The sequence below is a fragment of the Vanessa cardui genome, chromosome 16 (genome assembly GCF_905220365.1).
Source record: "Vanessa cardui chromosome 16, ilVanCard2.1, whole genome shotgun sequence".
Lineage (NCBI taxonomy): Eukaryota > Metazoa > Arthropoda > Insecta > Lepidoptera > Nymphalidae > Vanessa > Vanessa cardui.
In genome coordinates, this window is record NC_061138.1 from 6,520,405 (window position 1) to 6,540,746 (window position 20,342).

The following is a 20,342-nucleotide window of genomic DNA, read 5'->3' on the forward strand; positions in this document are numbered from 1 at the left end:
AACAATTTGAGACCAAATTGCTGGGCGATGTGAACTTAAGTTACGTTTATTAGCCAATCATGAGAACTCTTTCAAGATAAAGTGTCTTTACTTAGAAATTAAGTTGGGAACGTCTATTTTTTGTTATTTTGTTTTAGAAAAACAAACGAATACGCTCATTTAACATACGATTATCACGAATAAACTTAATCTATAGATACTGTAAAGTAGTAACTCGTATATATCACACTGGTGGACTTCTTTTTCTGTAGAGGATAGGTAGTTCCACTGCGCTAATCCGAGTTGGTGGAAGCACATTTGGCAGATTTTCATCCTTACTGTGCAGATTTCCTCACAATGTTTTCTATTACAAGTCGACAAAATAAAGAACATGAAAATTAAACGGTGCTCTGTGATTGTCTGTGCTTAGACCAACAATTTTCGATTACGAATCAGATTTTCTCAACAACCGGTAATTTTGGCCATGATATAGTCGTGCCAGTGATATAAACCAACCCTTATATTGAGCTGAGAACTACAGTGAAAGAAAAATAAAAACATCTGTAATTACATCACTTACCATGGAAATATATTATAACGAGGCATCACTGTTAGGCGATCAACTGCCGTCGTACCAGCGTGTTATCCCACGAGGGATAGGATAATTTTAATCTGATCTTATACAAATAAGAAGCCTTAAGTAATATTGAAGATGCTGATAATAAGATATGACAACGGCTCATTGTGTCTCCCACGTCCATTATAACCATAAAGACATAAATTAGCATACAATACTTAAACACCTCCGACAAATGATACAAAACGGTTACTTCCCATACAGAGGTCTCTCAAAGCGAATCGGGCGATGCTTTCAAGAATTGTATAAAGTAATGTCGTGTACAACTTAAAACTAATTGTTTAACTTTTAAGAATAGGAAAAGTTCATTCAGAGCAAAATATATATTAAACACATAAAGTAATAAATAACTTAAAAAAATCTACATAAAACTTTATTACAATAGCAATTAATTTAAAAAATGCTCAAAAAAATAATACGCTCATACATAGTAACAACAATAATTTATTACCAGTTATTATGAAATCAACGTATTGGACTAAAAAATCGCGGTGATATATATCATGATATATCATTAGTATGAAGTATTATTTTATTTCGCTTAACAATAACGCAACAGACTCGTTATAGTTGGATAATAAACACTTTATATATAATTATACAGATTAAGTCATAACATTTTGTAAACTCAAGCAAAAATATAATCAACTTTTGAGTTAATTAGTAGAAAATTTATTTCGTATTCAAATGCCTCTGTCGGAAATTATTACGAAACATTTACAGTTGTCATAATTAATTGAATAATATTAACCTTTGCAAGACCGTAACCGTTTGAAGTACACGATTGTTTACATAAACACTGTTACATTGGAAATGCCACGTGAAGGCAATGTAATATCTAACCCTGTATCCGTGACCAAGTGTTACGCCATGTAAATAAACGTCGAGAAAGAACAAGATAGGACCCCACGGCCTCAGCATCACAGAGCGTCTCACACGTGTACGAAATTACTTACGCAATAGTTAACACACTAAAAGGCTCGTTCGACTTAGCAGAGCTTCATAACTGCCTCATAAATAACGCTTATTGTAGCATAATGTAATATGGACCTCGGTTTTTTTATTCACAGATTTACATATGCATTAACCATCTGAATTTTAGTAAGCTGACGTCTTTAACGTAACGTACGCTATATATTGTATACAATTAAATTTACATTTTCAGATTTTTTTTACTATTACAGATGTATATTGCAAAAATTACATCACATAATGTTGAATATTGTCTTAATTAGATTAATATTATCTATTATTTAACTATACAAATACTACTTCCCAAATTTGTTTTACAATCAGCCCTCTGCCGAAAGGTTGCCAGGAAGACTTAGCTGTTTTAGCCATAAGGCTGCTTGTTGCATTTAAGTGTTAATCCTTATGTATAACGTAGTATTAATTGCTGGTGTAATAAAGCATAAAAAGTCTATCTGATTGTCTCTTTCACGGCCAAACCACTGAAAGAATTTATAAAAAAAAATGTATGAAGCAAGCTTGAACCCCATGGAAGGATATAGGCTACTACTACACATTTGACGAGCAGACAACAAACACTATAGAATATTTACCTAATTTAAAATTTAAGTCTAAGATAATATTAGAATACTCTATAGAATCTTAGTAAGATTCCATAAAGTAATCGATTACTTGATTGTTTGTTTTGACGGAAAATTGTGTACATGTATTTTACAACAGCCGTATTACTTTAATTACGTAAGTAAGTTACTGCACGTATAAAAATAATCTCACGAGGTACAATGTCTCCATTTATCTTAACAATATTTAAATGTTTCTCACGCGAGACACAGAGCACTTTATAACGATGTTTGCATCACTTCACGATTTCATCGCGTATTGTGATAACTGAGCGTATATCACATCTTTATGTTAACTCAAAATGGCATTTCCACTACGACTTCATTCGCGTTTATTCGATAAACTTTCTTTTCCGTGTATTACAAAGAGTATTTTCATGTTTTAACAAAAATGATGTAATACTTTACGCGTTTCTCTGCTGTCGTAAAAATCAGTTTAAAACGTATGTACATTAGAACTCTCTGGTACATCAATACTCTTGATTAGAGTTTAGTAAAGAAATTATTAGGATTTTTTTTTTATAATTTTGATATCAATTTATCTGTAAAATATAAAGAGCTTTCGAACCCTTCTCTTGATTGAACAAGGCACAGAAATAATGCGGGCTCTTGATTTGAATAAAGTGAGTTCAATTCAACCCATCCATCGTAATAAATTTGTCTCAAAGTCATTATTAACTCAATATAAAGGTAAATTACTCTTAAAAGACGAAATGCTTTACATTCATATCTAACCAAAGCGACTAATTGGCAGTTTTTTATTATTTGAAGCTCTTGACTAAAAAGATGTTCTTTAACATGCACAAGTGCCTAAGGTATTACAAGTGCGTAATTACCCTTTACCGCCTTATATACTTATATATTTTTTGAAAAAGGGTTAGGGGAGAGTACATGCATTACGTTACACGAAAACTACCTAATATTATCTTTATCTCGCATATAAAATTATTTGGCGTTATAACGTTACATCGTTACTAAAATTTACGAGTAATTTAAAAAAAAAGGTATCATGAGAACCTTATGTATAATGTTACGTATCTCTGAAATACATCCGTACATTATTTATGCCACTCGGTGCTTACTTGTAGTGTTTGAAGAACAGGAAAATGGAAATCCTCATCTTCGTTAGATATGCATAAAACCGGATGAGGACATCCGCAATCATTCAAGATTTTCCTTGAGTTGATTAAATTTTTTCAAACAAAATCTCTTCACCTCGTAATATAAACTTATATTTACATCTTATTTATTAATAGATAAAAATATGTAAGTATATTAATTCATGTATTTTTTGTTCCAGATTTACGCGTTGTTCCTTGATCTGCAGATTTAATTAATTTATATCACGTAAGTTGAAGTTATTTTTTAGTTAATTTTTTTTAAGTTAATTCTAAAGTGTAGATACTAAAATTTATGAAAGTGATTTATCATAAAAAAATATAACATATTTAAGTAACAAAAAATATCTAAAGTAAAAAAAAAACAAAGTAACAACCCGTAAATTACCCACAGCTGGGCTAAGGCCTCCTCTCCCATTAAGGAGAGGGTTTGGACCATATTCCACCACGCTATTCCAATGCGGGTTGGTGGAATGCATATGTGGCAGAATTTCGATGAAATTAGACACATGCAGCTTTCCTCACGATGTGTTCCTTCACCGCCGAGCACGATATGAATTATAAGCACATATAAGTCGTGCTTGTCTGGGTTTGAACCTGAAATCATCGGTTAAGATACACACGCTCTAACCACTGGGCCATCTCGGCTCGAAAATATCTAATGGTAGTCCATTCAAAAACACGCGTATACATAGCACAGACACAGATCAAATAGTTAATCGCGTTTTAATATTCAAAACAAAGTTATTTTCCGATATCACAAAATAGTTTTCAAAATTTAACTTAGGAGTGTAATAGTATACAATACTGTATGAATATAAAATATGATATCGAGCTGCTCCTATTATAGACGCTTTAATAGCAGGGTAATAGCATATCTCACTCGCGATATACGTGTATAGCACACACAAATCTCCACTTAAAACAATTTTAGACCGCTCCGTTATGCATGCGCCGGCCGACGGTCTGCATGCATTTAACGGTGGTCTCGATTTGATATGCATTGACCGAATTTACTCTTCGCTCGATGATCCGATTCGAGTGCTTCCTCGTAATTGAATTTAATTACATTTGTAATACGCTGATTATTTTAAACTCGGTAAAAGGCAGACGTTCTATTTGGAACTGATTCAACGAGCATTTTAATTAAAATTTAAGGACATCGACCTATACTTCTCGTTTTTTATGAAACTCATTAGGCTAGTGGATAGCTTCTTCGTAGGTTTATCTGTGAAGAAATTCTCAGCTTAGAGTTAGAAAGTTGGTTCTGTTTAATGACCCGTGCCTCGAATAGCACGTGTTATGTCCATTCAGAGTCGAGATGACCCAGTGGTTAGAACGCGTGCATCTTAACGGATGATTGCGGGTTTGAACCCAGGCAAGCACCGCTGATTCATGTGCTTAATTTGTCTTTATAATTCATCTCGTGCTCAGCGGTGAAGGAAAACATCGTGAGGAAACCTGCATGTGACAAATTTCATAGAAATTCTGCCACATGTGTATTCCACCAACCCGCATTGGGACAGCGTGGTGGAATATGTTCCAAACCTTCTCCTCAAAGGGAGAGGAGGCCTTTAGCCCAGCAGTGGGAATTTACAGGCTGTTGTTGTTGTTGTATGTCCATTCGATTGGATTACGACAGTAAAGTGACACATACAATAATTATGCTTTATGGTAATATATTTTACTTAGTTGATGTTACTGAATCATTGTCATAAATTAATTTTAGAAAAAAATTGAAAAAAGAACCTAGAATTTTATGTTCATAAAAACGATAAAGCACTTAATAAATACACGAGAAGATCCTCCTTAGAGGAGTATTCAATGGGAAACGTACAAATGCAAGCGGAAGTGGGTACGGTTGATTAGTGGGTTACCGGCTGTCTAAGTGGGGCTGGGTCATTCGCGGGTCGTCCACGCGTCGCATATGAACGACGATTCGCATTCCGAGCCGGACTAGCGGAACATAACTGCACAAACTATTAATGATCCGTAGACAAACGTTACAAACGATGCATTATCAAGTGTAAGACACGCGATTCGTCACAGATGAAATTGCAGTTATACTGTAAATAAACCGGCACTAGCAGAAATGTTGACTCCAATATCTTAATTCATTTGTTTTTACTGATTCTCTTACTCAACTCTGATGCTCAGATAAATTGTTTACTCTAAGATTTGTTGTTTCATCTGATTTATTGGAGCCATTTGCCAACGAATTACGATATTGCAATCAATTTTATTTAAGACGAATAAAATTGTTTACATTATCAATATCGAACTAAAATAGACGTAACAAAAATGAATTTCTCTTGAATAATTAATAACCCATAACCACCTATTACAGGTCTGTGAGACCGTATAGTATTTTCGCATTCAAATATTTTGAAATCAACGTGTGATGGGACAGAGTGCGTCTAGATATCTTTCTAAACATCGAACAAACACTTTATGGAATAAAATATGCATCCAAACATTCCTAATCAGATGAAAGTAACATTCGAACTATAAGTTCAAATTATTTTTAATTTTAAATCAAGCAACCAATAAAACCTAACGGTACAACCGCTTTCTTGCTAAAAACAATAAATGACACTAAATTACTTTCTTTTTATTTTGATCAGGTTAACTTTCTCCCGTTCGATAAATATATTTATGTGAAATATTAACATGCAAATATACTGAACCTGGGTCAAGAATGCGGCTGAATAATCGCTTAAATTAACCGAGATACGAGCTTGCTTAATTCGCGCTACTGTATCGTCCTTAACAGCATCGGTATATTAAAAAACGAAGCGAATCTTATAGCAATAATTAAATAAGGTTAAGTATATAAAACTACCGTAAAGATTTTGGTCAACATTAATAATATGTTATTATATAAAAAATACTGTAAATTTTGTTACCATACGTGTAATTTTAAAAAATATCGAAGGTTTTGTGTTCACGATATTTAAAAGCGATTATCGTAAATACATTTAAAAAAAAATTAACATATATAATTAAGTATATGTTAATGTCCGTATTTACGTGCTAACAACACAGATTTTAACACAGAGCCATTAAAAACTCCCGTTTTTTGTAATGGAACTTACAAAGATGTATAATAATGTCTTAGATAAAAAAAATTGAATTTGAATTATTTTATGTGAGTAAATACATATAGCAACACTATCAAACAAAATATCAGTTAATCGTGGTAATTAAATGTGACGATAATCATAACTCCACTTGTGCAAGCCCAAAGGAAAACAGTGAAAGTAAAGGGCCACCGTCTCAGCATACCGGGCTTTCTCCCGACCCCATGACCCCGGCGATGATATAGCAACTCGATCTTTACTCATAAACGTTAGATAAATTAATATGAAACCAGTAAACTGGCAAAGATAAAGAAAAAAGTTAATTTGAAAAGCGGTATTGTTTGATTTTGCATCGTAGATACATTACTGATTGTATCTACATATGTATTACAAAGAACAACAGTTAAACAAATATTAAGCCTTGACTATAAGCACGTTTAATAAAAAGCTATTATTGTGCATGACAGTCTGGGTAGGCACTATACCATACATATTCTACCGCTAAACAGCAAGACATATTGTACTGATCCAGCTTAAAAGGTGGCTGACTAGTTACTAGTTACTACAGGCACATTGACATAACATCTTAGTCGCCAACTTGGTGGCGTATTCGCAATGTCAGAAATAGTTAATAGTTCTTACAACGTCGATTTCTATGGTCGGTTATCACATACCATTTAGATTAAAAAGATAATCAATATTTCTATTATTTTAACTAAGTTTATTTTGATATTCCAGTGCTTTTATTTTCAATTTCAGTTTATGTTTATCATTACATTCGAACAGTGTTATAAATAACTGTATAATATAATAATAAGTTCACTTAGTGACTCAATTAAGGAGGTAATTGAGCTAAGGAGCAAGCTACGATAATGCATATCAACGTACTAAACATTAATCAGATTTCCTGTCAATATACTCGTACAACAATAACAAATGGCCGAGAAAAGAAATATATTATGTCGGTCAAATAAAAACAAAAGTTGCGATACAAGTTTTTCAAGATAGACAGGTCGAAGGCCCCAAGAGTGATCCCATTTGCGATTCATTATGACCTCGAATTAATAGAAATTGTGATATGAAAACTGCTTTAGTTTATCAGTGATACGAATCATATTATTTAAAAGAACTCAATATTTTACCGTAAATCGTTAAACGGTAAAATCATTTGAAATCTCATGTCAGTACATTAAATAGATGTACATGACTAACGGTGTAATAATTATCAAATGTAAAGATATTATTTTATATGGAATCCCATTTCGATAAAATATATGTTACAAGCTGGTGCTTATATACTTTAATTTGAATTTTTACTAGTGAATCTTACGTGATAAATGTTAATCAAAAGTGCTTATTCTTTGTGCCTTCATACATTTTAAATTGATTTTAAACTGTTATGTTCATTTATTTGTTTACTTTCTATGGTTTTTTAAAACCGTTTTTAAATTATTATTTTTTCTTAATAGGTCACTCAACTTACGTAGCATAATTGTAAGAATATATATTCAGTATATTATCTTTTATTGGAGAGTTATACATTAAAAAAACATTTCATGCAATTTGAATATTTAATGCAATATTGTATTGCAACTAAATCTTACGCTTAACTAATCTAATTATAAACAGAAACGTTTCCTTAACCTAAAAACATGGCATTTGACTTCGAAAATATGTATTAAGTGACATTTTCTTTATCCTCAACCTAAGATCGTTACGAAAAGATCAGTTCGCAAGGATGTTTTTAGGGGTACATCGTAAAAAGCAATACACTGTTTCTTTTGTAATGTAAAGTTTTTTCTTTTCTTAGAAAAAAACATTAACTCCATCAGGGGCAGATAAAGCCAGTTTATTTTTATATACGTTGTATTATATCGCTTGAATCGAACCATTTATTGCGCAAGCAGTACTGTACAGTGTACGTAACAGATTAGTACCTATAGGTATAAGTTATGACATTTAGCAAAGACAATTTATCAAGTCCGTCAACTTTCTTTAATTCAAACTATAAGTTCATGATAGTAATATTGTCTTAGATTTTCGCGATTATTACACATTGAAATAAAACTAGTTTCAACGGATTTAAATCGCGTACCTACTACCCTAATATACGCGATTTAAATCCGTTAAACTAGTTTTATTTCATGATAGTACTTTTTTGTGACAGCATAATGCTATACAAATAACTCGCACAAATGTAGTAAAAAAATATCATCTCGTGTATTTCCAATGTTTCTATTTTTTCTCGTATTAATGTACTCTCACCGATTCGATGTTCAAACGATAATCCGTAAAATTCTATGACAAATTATTACCCAGTCAACAGGGACACTATAAATCATACTCAACCCAAAAATCAGATATTTCATTTACATAATATGCAATATAGATAGATGTGAACCCTCGACAAAATGATATCATTAGACTCATTAAACCACGCGTCAGGTATAAAATAAATTACCGTGCAATCCCGCCGGTCGTTGACCGGTATTGTCAAAAATAACATGTTCAGTTATTACATCAGACCTCCGGCACAATTTGTGCAAAAAACATCGAATTACGTTCTTCGATCATGAAGAACCAATAAGATACGATTTCATACAATATCATCAGTGCAACTTTTAACATTTTGTCTAAAAATTAGCAGCGGTGTGGCCGCTTTCGTCTTCGAAATGTCAACGCATGAATTGGATTTCAATCTCAATCGAACCTCCGTCTGTGGCTTTTATCAATCGCTAGAGAAAGTAGTACGAAGCACTAAAGGGCGTCGGGGCGACATCTTGTCTCGTCTACACTCTCGATCCGTTACCATTTCTTACCGTTATTGAATTCTCATATCATTCACCTGTCTGCGTCGAAGGAATCATTCAATTCCATTGTTCTATAGACAATCTTTTTTCACATTGGTTTAACAAAGTGACCAATAAATTACAAAAGAATAAGTTTTTCAAACTCGTGAATCTTGACTAAAGATCACGATTTTAAATATGCGTAATCACGACTGGTCATGGGCTTAATTCGTGTTTATTTCATAGCACAACAGGAAATGGAAACTTTTGATTGTATGTATCAGATCAAATTTTGCCACATCTCTACCCTCTAAAGCATTGAAGTTAAGAGAAGAGTAGTAATTCGGCCTTTACGTTAGAGTTAATGTTAACGACTCGTATCGTTTATCTTTAAACACCATTTAAATGAAACAAGTGTAATTTATTTTAAAGTAATCCACATAAGTTAAAACCCATGGAACAATACACCACAACTCGAATAATTTAAAACTCGTTAAGCAACACCAGGGAACGACGTAACTTAGTTACCAAATTTCTCTCAACCACGAATTTACAATGCAACTGTTTTGATCTTAGAATAGCTTTGATAATAATTAGAAAATGTCGAATTGGAAAAATAATTTGGTTTTATATATTGCCAAATATAGTGAGTACATAAATGTATTATACGGAACGCTCAAGGTCAAACGTAATTAGTTTTATTTATGTTTGTGCAAATCGTGTTTAATTTATGTACTTTTACTTTAACAAATAATATATATGGTTGGTTGATTTACTTTCACTCTTTAAAGTATAATAGCATACGTCGTCATTGAATGAAAATTAACTATTGTATTTTAATAATATTTACACTAAACACGTCTAAGTATATATAACGAAATAAAATTTAAAAAAAAATCATAAAGTTATTCAAATGCATATTAGGTACCTATTGAGTAACTGAACTGTTGTGTAGCAATGAATTTATATCTTTTTTCCATCTCCTTTTCAGGTGTCACCTATATTCACGATGCTGCGGCCAGACGAGATTGTCAGATAGTCGTCGCGTCGCAAACATTATGGGTGCAAATATGGGCAAGAACTCGAGCCTGCTCGACGCGCTGCCTTCCACGCAGGGCACGCTCCATGTTGTTATGCTGGGCCTCGACTCTGCCGGCAAAACTACAGCGCTCTACAGGCTCAAATTCGACCAGTATCTTAACACCGTCCCGACTATAGGTTTCAACTGTGAGAAGGTTAAAGGCACAATCGGAAAATCTAAAGGTGTTAATTTCCTCGTATGGGATGTGGGTGGACAGGAAAAGCTCCGGCCGCTATGGAAATCATACACACGCTGCACGGATGGCATTATATTTGTTTTAGACTCCGTTGACATTGAGAGAATGGAAGAAGCTAAAATGGAACTCATACGTACAGCCAAATCACCAGACAATGCAGGAGTTCCCATACTCGTTCTAGCAAACAAACAGGATTTGCCAGGAGCGAAGGAACCTCGTGAATTAGAAAAGCTACTAGGATTACACGAGCTTGTATCATCACCACACGGCTCACGCGATGCGCACTCTTGGCACGTCCAACCGGCTTGCGCTATTACTGGCGAGGGTCTTCATGAGGGTCTTGAAGCATTATACGAGATGATACTCAAAAGAAGAAAACTGGCCAAGTTACAGAAAAAAAGAGTCAGATAAATGGTTATCTTTGTTTGACTTATAAAATAGTCAATAGGAGTAGAAGTGTTAAATAATGCTCATGCTATGGATATTCTAATAATATCCTCAATGAACACCAAATATTGTTTTACTATAGATTATAACGTCTTATGAAGATATTCCATCAGTGTTGCTCAAATTTTATTGATAATTTTGAGGTGAAAGAATATTTTGATAAAATTTGTTTAACCGCTAGATATTTTCTTTTGAGAATAACTAGACGATTAATAATAAAAACGCGAACTCAATTTTAAAAGGATTTTTTTGCCGTAGTAGCACCAAGTTTTGTAGCTTATATACATTAAATAATAAACGTCGATTGTTTTTGCTATAAAAATAGTTAAAATCACAACTAATTAAGAAAAACGAACTCTTTTTCCTTTTATTGGCATATTTCATTAACCAATATTAAAATTTTCTTTCAAGGCCACTATAATACTATATGTTTACTAAACTATTTAATACTAAATACCAAAGGTAATTTTCGTCTTTAAGAATCTGAATGTACTTTGTCCATAAAAACATTTTAACCGTCTGAATTACAGCCACATAATTTATAATCTTCTTGATGACTGGCCCACTGTAGACTTAGGTAACGTGTCTCCTTACTCTCGTCACCATTTTCATTCTTACTATTGCATTCTTGTACATAAATACCTTGTAAATATATTTTAGGATTGCATTTACGGCTATCGACATTTCTGTACCTTAAACATCACATTATAAATCAAGACCTATTAGATTAAGCAGCAAAACACTTCTTGATACTTTAAACAAAACGAACGAAAGAAATTCAGACAAGACATCACGGAATAAAGTACACTAAATGCTATCAATTGAATGTTTACTGATAGCGATAAATTAATTAGGTATTTATTTATTTACTTACTCGTAATTGTATAACTAGTATAATATAACCAATGTATTGAATTAAATAAGCTTTTACCAGAATTTATGTTACTCACCCTGTAAATATGTAAATTCCAAGTAGTTATTCGTCAATACCAAGAAACCAAACATTTATATGAGTAGATAGACTACTTTTTGTTATTATATTTGTTTTATAAAAAACATTAATGCTATTGTAATTGTATTGTGTTTTATGGTGATACATAAATGTTATTTTTATTGAATCCCCGTAATAAAGTCTGTTTTCAATATCTTTGTTTTTTATTGAGTAATATGTAAGAACGTATTATTATTATTTATTATCAATATTATCATCAATATCACCGTCATTAGTATTGTCGTTTAAGTTTAGCAAATAAATTGCAGGATCTTCATTTTCGGTCCAATCTGTAAAAAGTTTTAAGTATTCTACCTCAGCCTCCGATAAAGATTTCTTTTTGAGTTCTTTTACGTTTTTATTATTCAATTTTTTTTTATCCTTCGGTTCGTGTTTGTGTACCGGTGTGTATGTGTTATCAGTAACGATTCCATGTGAGCGAAGTAACTGTTTTTCTAATCTGTAAAATAAGCGTAGTTCTATAGCAGCATTATTAGACCTCTTAACTTTCAACTGCTCCGTATGCATACAGTTTTTCATAGCACGCCTAACAGCGTCATTACTTATGGAATCCAATTTTTTAGAATAGTCCATATAAACATATTCTAAATTCTTTGCCAGTGTTTTTAGGTTCACGTTTAAAGGTTTTTCTTGAAGCACTCTCTCATAACAGAATTGCAAATGTAATGTTAATTTTATAACATCAAGAGAAGCAACAGATTCGTAAAATAAACCATATAAAATTTTGAAAAACTTTGCTTCTAGTTGAGCACATCGCTGCTCGGAAAATAGTAGAAATTTATCAAATCGGTTTATGGAACCTTTAACTAACGCAGACTCTTGAAAAATAACTTCTTTTAATGATTTTATTCCATTCCTCAATATTTTCGTATATGGTGCTAGATGATGAACATGCGTATAATAGTGAAGCTGTTGTTTTTCCATTGTATCGAAAACATCCATTAGATCCTTCGGTTGAGTAAAATAAATTGCTGGTTTAATGGGTTTACCGTAACAAATTTTACGCATTCTTTCAAATATCACTATAAAAGTATCTTCCTCATTGGAATTATCAAAGTCGAAACCTTTGGCTTCAATCTCACATGATCTTGCAAAATCTCTATTACTTAAACGCCAACTCGATGGTGACAAATAATACAAAAACCTACCATATTTTTGTTGGAGACCATATCTATATTCCAAACCAATAAGTTTCGATATTATAGTAAATTTTTCCAAAGCTACATTTTGTAATTCTTTTACCTGTAAATCGACTTGACTTCTTAATTTATCCCACTTGGTCAAGAAAGTCATAGACTTTTGATAATCTTCAGATATAAACGTATCAAAATATTTGATTTGTATTTTTAGACTTCTTACGGCAGAATCAAATATATACATTTCATTGCGGTAATTTGTGTCAATGTTTAAAATATTATCCGATTTCACCCCTATTTCTTCTTTAATATGTAGTAGTTTATTTATGGACTCTTTAAGCGACTTAAAGATTGGAATATGTAGCCGTAATGGACGACCATCCACACGCCTGTAAAAATCTTCATCAATGTCAGTAACGGCAAATATATCATTAAGGGGATTTTCTACGTACAGACGTTTTTTTAAATCTAAGCTGATAATTTTATATTTTTTATCAATATTTATTTTTAATTGTTGTTTAAATCGATCTCTGTCTTGCTTCTTCGAATATAATTTCAAAGGTAAAATATTTTCAACCTTCCTTAAATTAGTTAGTCGTGTGGTTTTGTCGTGGGGCACGGCGGAGTTTTGCAATGAAACGTCTGATAATTCTCTTTTATTTTTTTTATTTACTTTTTTCAACAGCAACTCCTTTTTACATTTTTCTGAATATTTATTTGAAGACATCGTCTTTGATTTAGTACCGTTAAGCATTTTTGTATGTCTAAATATTTGAAATATTTAAATCAATATTAGTGTTTTGAAATTGATCAAATTGCAAAACCAACTAGATTAACAAAAAAAAACATTTCAGCGACTGATTTTTTTAATGAAGACAATTTATCGATTCAGCTCAAGATACATTTAATTAAATTTAAATTATTTTGTTGGTAAAAAGCAAAACATAAATCTATTGTATTTAACATTGAAAACGATTGCAAATAAGGCAATCAAGGCAGGACGGATTTTCGTGGTACCCACTCAAAAGCAGGCTTAACATATTTATAATATTCTGCTAAATATGGTGATGGATTCGTACCTTCGCACCATTCTGTGAACATTATCAACCCATCTTGCTCTTCCGGAGTAATTTTCATTTGTTTAGGCCGTACACGTTCACCACTCATGAGCTGTGACTTTCGTTTTTCGGCAATTACCAAAGCCATCCGACTTTTTTTATCTAAAAACTTAGAAAAGGTCGGTCTTTTATATTTTGAAGGAGGCAAAAAAGCTTTATTCATCGCAGTTGTCATTTCACGGAACGCTCTGAGTTCGCGTTGAGCTGCATATGCATTTTTCATTGTTTTTAGATCCTGTGTGAAGAAATCCTGTTGAGCTTGATTAACTATTTTAAAGTCTAAAGAATCAAGACGCAAATTGTAATCTTCATACATGACTTCTAGAATTTTCATAGGGTCTTGCAGATTTTGATGACCTTCCTCACACTTGCCGAAAATTTGTTCGTATACATACTCAATACAAATTTTCAATTTAAGTGTGCTGGGACTGGCTATGCTATCGTAAAAATTTGTGTTTAAAATTCTAAAAAACTTTTCTTGTAAATGACTTTCATTGTAAGTTTCTCGAGTTATTTCATTTTTTATACTATCAATGTAGTATTGAAAATAATCAAGCTCTTGTTTGGTTGTTTTTTTCAATTGCCGTATACGATCTTGTAGCTGCCTATGAGGTATATCAGTTTTTGAAAGATGTATTAAATATTCTCTACTTTGCAATTCCATTGTCCGAAATAAATAAATCATTTGCTGTGGACGTTTAAAATATATGTGTGGAGGATATGGATTTTTTAATTCTTGTTTTGCTAACTCCACCATTCTGTCGATATCCATAGTTTCAACTAAATCGTTATCAGTTACAAACTCTCCAGTATCAAACTGTATTGATTGTAATTTATGTTTTAAATTCTCGTCATAGATTTGTCGCCATGATAACGGCGCTACGAATATTAAATAACTTCTATAAATTTTTAAAATACTGCGTATTGCATCAAGTTTGAATAAAATATTGTTCAAAATTGTTAATTTTGATACATAACCTAAAAATTCAGAATTTTTCGCCACCAATTCAGCATAGACTTTCTCTGCTCGTGAAACTTTAGCACAGGATATTTTATAATCTTCTGTTAAGAATCTTTGAAAATCTTTTATATGCTGTTTCAGTTTTATTACGATATCATCATATTCTTTCGATTCATCAACTATATTTTGTTCTATTTTCATAATAAGATCACGCCTGTACCCGATTTGCTGACGATTCATGGCATAATTTCTTATATTATTCACATAAACTTTTATATCATCAAAACTTCGTAATGGTCGTCCTTCAATAACTGTATAAAACTCCGGGTGAATTTCAACAACTGCTCTTACATCATCAAGGGGCTCTTCCACAAAAAGTCTTTCTGAAATATCTCTTGTAGCGGCTATTCTAAGATTATCTTTTAAATGTAACGGTTGGGACAATCTGTTCTTGCTAATTAATTTTTCTTTACGATCACTGTATTTAATATATGATAGTAATTTTTCAGATCTTGGTATTCGAAATGGTCTAGATTTCATGACTACCTTTTCTTCTTTTACAGCATGTTTTCTATTTGCAAAATAGTGCTGAGTATTTGGCACGTAACGTCGTCGGAATATTATGTCCAAAGTTTTAAGTGGAACCATTGGCTTAGGCTTTTCTTTTAAGCACGACATTTTAGGTATGAATAATTACAATCTAAAATTATATAAATTATTAAAATTCTTCACAAACTTCAGAATAAACAAAATGTCTACAATAGCTTTTTTTGTCACTGTCATATGTCACAAAAAGAAAATAAGAAGAAATTATTCTGCAAACCTTTTTTCTGTGGCTTATATTAAGAAATCAAGTAAACAAACACATTATACAAAAAAATGATTAATTTTACTCGTAAACTTTTTTCCTTGATGGTTCGTAGGAGGATTTCAGCCGCTTGTTTAACTTATCGACATCTTTTAGTAATTTACTTGCAATTTTTGCTTGTTTTGTTTCTTTCGCTTCGTTTTGATACGTTTCTTTTTCTATAGCTTTAATAACATCTAAATCAAAGGCTGACAAATCTAGCATCAAATTATTATATTCTTCTTCAAGTGCTACTGTCATATCTAAAGAACTTAGATTTGCATCATTTGATGCTATTACTTGCTCATATGCAAATTCTACGTAATTAAAAATTTGTAAAACTGTCTCTGATGATACCAAATACTGCATTTTATCCTCTAGTATTTGAAAAAATATCTCTTTCAATTCGATTTCCCTATGTTTGTTCCAAACAATTAATTCTTCGATTTTTCTCATCTAAAAAATAAAATAAATATTTAGTTTTGACATTGGATTTGTAAATTTAAACTTTACGTAATATAGTATATAATGTACCTTTGCTTTAATGTATTCCAACTCATTTCCAAGTAAGTTCTTCAAAAATGCCAGAGATTTCAAAAACTTGTTTTTCTCTATATTTAACTCCTCGGTTACTAATAGATAATTTAAATTTTGTTTTTCAAGTAAATCAAAAACGACTAACAACTGATCAGGGGTATTAAAATACAGTCTTGAAGGTGGTAATTTATTTAAACGTTCCCTTATTAAATTGATGTTAATTTCAACAAAAATATCTGAATCCATACTAAGAATTTCCAATTGTTCCAAATTTAAATTAATATTATATTTTTCTTGCCACAAAATCGGCGCAGCTTTGTGTAGAAAACATTGAAAAGACAACAATATCTGTAAAGTTTCATTGATATATTGTAGTTTCGACTTAATGGTTGCCAATTCGAAATTTGCTTTTTTGTGCTCCTCCGTTTCATTAGATAACTCTTTAGATAAATTATCTGATGTTTTCATGATTACGATCGTTTTATTATTATCATCTGCTAAAAATTTATCGAAACTGTGCTGATATTCTTCAAAATGCTGTGACGCTGTGTTGTATATTTTTCTTTCTGTTTCAATTTCTCTGTTGATTCTCAAAATTTCGTCCGTAAGGAATCCGTGAAGGGTTCGTTTCAAAGCTATGTTTCTAATATCTTGTTTATATTTATTAAGAGATTTGTTGGTCCTGATTGGTCTTCCTTCCACTAGTGAAAAATATTGAGGATCCACATCTAAAATTGTTTTTACATCACTTTTATAACATTTAGTGATTGGAGGTAATTTTATTCCGCTAAAGGCGTTTTTGAGAACTTTTTTTGCTACTTTTTTTTCCATGATATAGCTAGAACAACCTAGTTACTTCTTCAATTGATCTCACAGCATATCATGGTTACTATAGCGACATCGAAATAATATGCATAATTCTTAGCAACGTGATTCCCTGATACTGTCAAACACTCCGTGTACTTGATAACTTTTAAATTTTGTTATGTTTTAAAAACCTTAATAAAAACACATGTATTTATAGATCAATTATGTTTATTACAAAAATGACTAGATATGATACGTAATGAAAAAAAAATTATGTTTAACAATACACATTAGGGTATTTGTAAACTTAGTATTAATCGCTTGAAGAACTGCCACTTTGCCGTTCTTCTTTTTCTTCTTCATCGACCTCTTTTTTTACCATCTCCCAAGGCATTACTGGAAGAGGCTCCACAAATGAATCGTCTACCTTCAATTTGTAAAGAAGACGAGGTGTGAAGTGAGTAGGAAGAGGCCATACGTTCTCTATAACAAAAACCATTTAAAATTAGCATTAACCTTTGTTAAATTACCTCTTTAATAAAAAAATGCAACGATACAATGTCGTTGTAATTTAAGTAAGAATGTTAGGAATTTGATTTAATTACTGCGATTACCAAGTTCATTAAATATAATTACCGAAGTAGAAAGCGTAGTCGTCAACACGTCGATGCAAATGTACAACATGTCGAAGATCTAAAATGAATCGTGATTGTAGGAGATAGTCCAATAAAGCCACTTCAGGTAACGCTTCCATTTTAGGGTCCACTGCGCTTAACCCCTCGAATGACAACTGCGGATTAGAACCACAATATTTGTTATCATTTCAAATCGTATTCATAAAATGCATACACAAAATATTATTAAGTCTTATAAGCTTATGTAGATGTTTTGATAGTTTATCATTCAAAGATTACAAAAATGTCAACACTAGGGTACCATACTCACATCTTCATCAGCTTTCGCATATGCACAAATTCTTTTAATTTTATCGAGACAAATTCGCAATTGTTCCATGTGCTCAGACATGGAACCATGAATATCCAGCGTGCCAATGAGAGACGGTGGCCGCGCGGTCAAGGCTCGCCAGTCTTCAAACATAAGCTAAAAATGCAATTCTGTATGTCACTAAACTTAAAAATGATTCGGGTTGTAGCCGAAATCGACTATAACGATCTAATAGTCGATGGTCAACGTTAAAGGCTATTGTAATGACCGCGTTCTTAAGGCAATAGCGCCTATATTTTATATTAGTAGTCGCTCGTGTTTTAGAGTGTTGGTTGTCTTATGTCAGGGAAAAAAGTATCCTATCCTTTCTTGGACTTCAAGTTTGCTTCATACCAAATTTCATCAAATTCAATTCAGCGGTTTTTTTTCGTTAAAGAGACGACAGACAGACCGACAGGTTTTTATAATATTAATATAGATTTAAAATGCTTTATATAGTATGAACTGGTCAAGTCGCATCACAATAAATAATAGTAAATAATCACAAAAAAATACTAAACTGTTTGTATGCAATGATATACAGTCAGCATTTTCAGACGCTTGAACATTTTAATTTCATGTGCGACCTTTTCTTCTCCTAGAATAACAGTAAGACCTTCCTTCCCTTCTTCTACCGCTGAAGATGAAGCGTCATCGTCTTGAGTGCTCAGCTGTGCCAATTTCACTTCTCGTTCAAATAAAAATCTTAGATGTCTATGAACAGTATCCTCAGATCCCTTAAAATAAACACTTCACGAATAAAAAGATTTTGTTACTACGATGAAAAAAAAACAAATATAAATACCTCAATTATATGTATAAAATAACTGTCATAAACCATAAGCAAACCACACAATTTAATATCCCAATAACCCGCATTGACGTCGTTTATTGTTGCTTCGAAATTTTTTATTAACTGATCTTTTGGCAGACCATGCTCTCCGATATAAATCATACGAATAGCAAAGGTTTTCTGAAAGATTTAATTCATTTAAATACCTTAGCTTTTATTTAATCCCAAGTTCTATATTTATTAAGTTAATTAATTTACTTGAATTCATTAATTTCATATTCATGGAGAAAGAACTTAAGAATAGTGATTTAAAATTTTTTTCACTTTTAGTGTGATTTATTTACATACATTTATACAAGCATACCCTTCAACAGATGTTTTCTGTCATGTATTTTATACGAAAACTTAATCTTATGGTATGAATTTTATGTAGGTACATGCTTTAGCTATATTTTTAATTAAAGAGCACAAAAAGCGTCTCTTCATTGATTAATATATGAATAGTAAATAGGAAATTATTAATATTTCAGAGCAAGATAAAATCAGTACATAAAATAAATAAACTAACTTCTATGCAAATTTAATTAATGTACATAATAATTTAACAAGTATCGTCTTCTAATTCAATTAATATAGCTCTACTGTGAATAAGTAAATTACGTGTACAAACCAAGCCAATTCGCTCGAAATTTTCCTCTACAACATTAAGCAAAGATTTAATATCTAAATCAGGCAATAACGCCATTTCTTAGCTTTTATACGAACTCATTACATTTAAAGTTATTTCACTAAAATTATTAATATCTGTTTGGTATGTACCAAGCAGCAATAATAAACGCTTCATGTCATTATGTTACCATGGAAATACCCAAAGAGTATACAAAATTTCTTCGATGTACAAAACAAAATTATACTTAGGTCTTATATAGTAAAAACAATTTCACTCTTGTAAAACAATTATTAAAATTATTTTATGTATGTTTAAAGCATAAACTATAGTTGTCAAAGCATAATAAATATAACGTAGCATAACAATAGACACAATAAGGTAGATAGATAATGGCAGGTAAATTATGTAAAAATAAATTTGTCTAATAAACAATTTGGAATTATACTTATGCTTTGAATCCAAAACCTATCTTAATGAAAATTATTGATTAAAAACTTATTAACGTTTCATTATTCATTTAATGTATTGTCTTTTCCAAAAGTTGTTACAATGTGATTTTTT

General features: G+C 31.7%; 4 protein-coding genes across 4 annotated transcripts in view; 1 reads left to right on the top strand and 3 right to left on the bottom strand.

The window, feature by feature from the left end:
- Positions 1-12,061, top strand: part of LOC124536153 (ADP-ribosylation factor-like protein 4C) — a 29,981-nt gene extending 17,920 nt beyond the window's left edge. Inside the window, exons 2-3 of the mRNA XM_047112614.1 lie at positions 3,506-3,552; positions 10,184-12,061. Coding sequence (XP_046968570.1) covers positions 10,251-10,880 — 630 coding nt within the window. The 5' untranslated portion in view covers positions 3,506-3,552; positions 10,184-10,250 and the 3' untranslated portion in view covers positions 10,881-12,061. The remainder of the gene's footprint in view (positions 1-3,505; positions 3,553-10,183) is intronic.
- On the bottom strand, positions 11,306-13,821 carry LOC124536152. Its single transcript, XM_047112613.1, has one exon. It carries the CDS (start codon positions 13,816-13,818, stop codon positions 12,103-12,105), a length of 1,716 nt encoding a protein of 571 aa, XP_046968569.1. The 5' UTR covers positions 13,819-13,821; the 3' UTR covers positions 11,306-12,102.
- A 177-nt stretch (positions 13,822-13,998) lies between these two features.
- Positions 13,999-15,893, bottom strand: LOC124536338. Its single transcript, XM_047112867.1, has one exon. It carries the CDS (start codon positions 15,819-15,821, stop codon positions 14,055-14,057), a length of 1,767 nt encoding a protein of 588 aa, XP_046968823.1. The 5' UTR covers positions 15,822-15,893; the 3' UTR covers positions 13,999-14,054.
- A 1,673-nt stretch (positions 15,894-17,566) lies between these two features.
- LOC124536457 lies at positions 17,567-19,941 on the bottom strand. The gene is made up of 6 exons (XM_047113003.1): positions 19,782-19,941; positions 19,124-19,291; positions 18,840-19,055; positions 18,280-18,435; positions 17,971-18,124; positions 17,567-17,817 (listed from the first exon to the last, which is right to left on the bottom strand). Exons 1-6 carry the CDS (start codon positions 19,854-19,856, stop codon positions 17,648-17,650), a joined length of 939 nt encoding a protein of 312 aa, XP_046968959.1. The 5' UTR covers positions 19,857-19,941; the 3' UTR covers positions 17,567-17,647.
- Between the last annotated feature and the right edge of the window lie 401 nt (positions 19,942-20,342).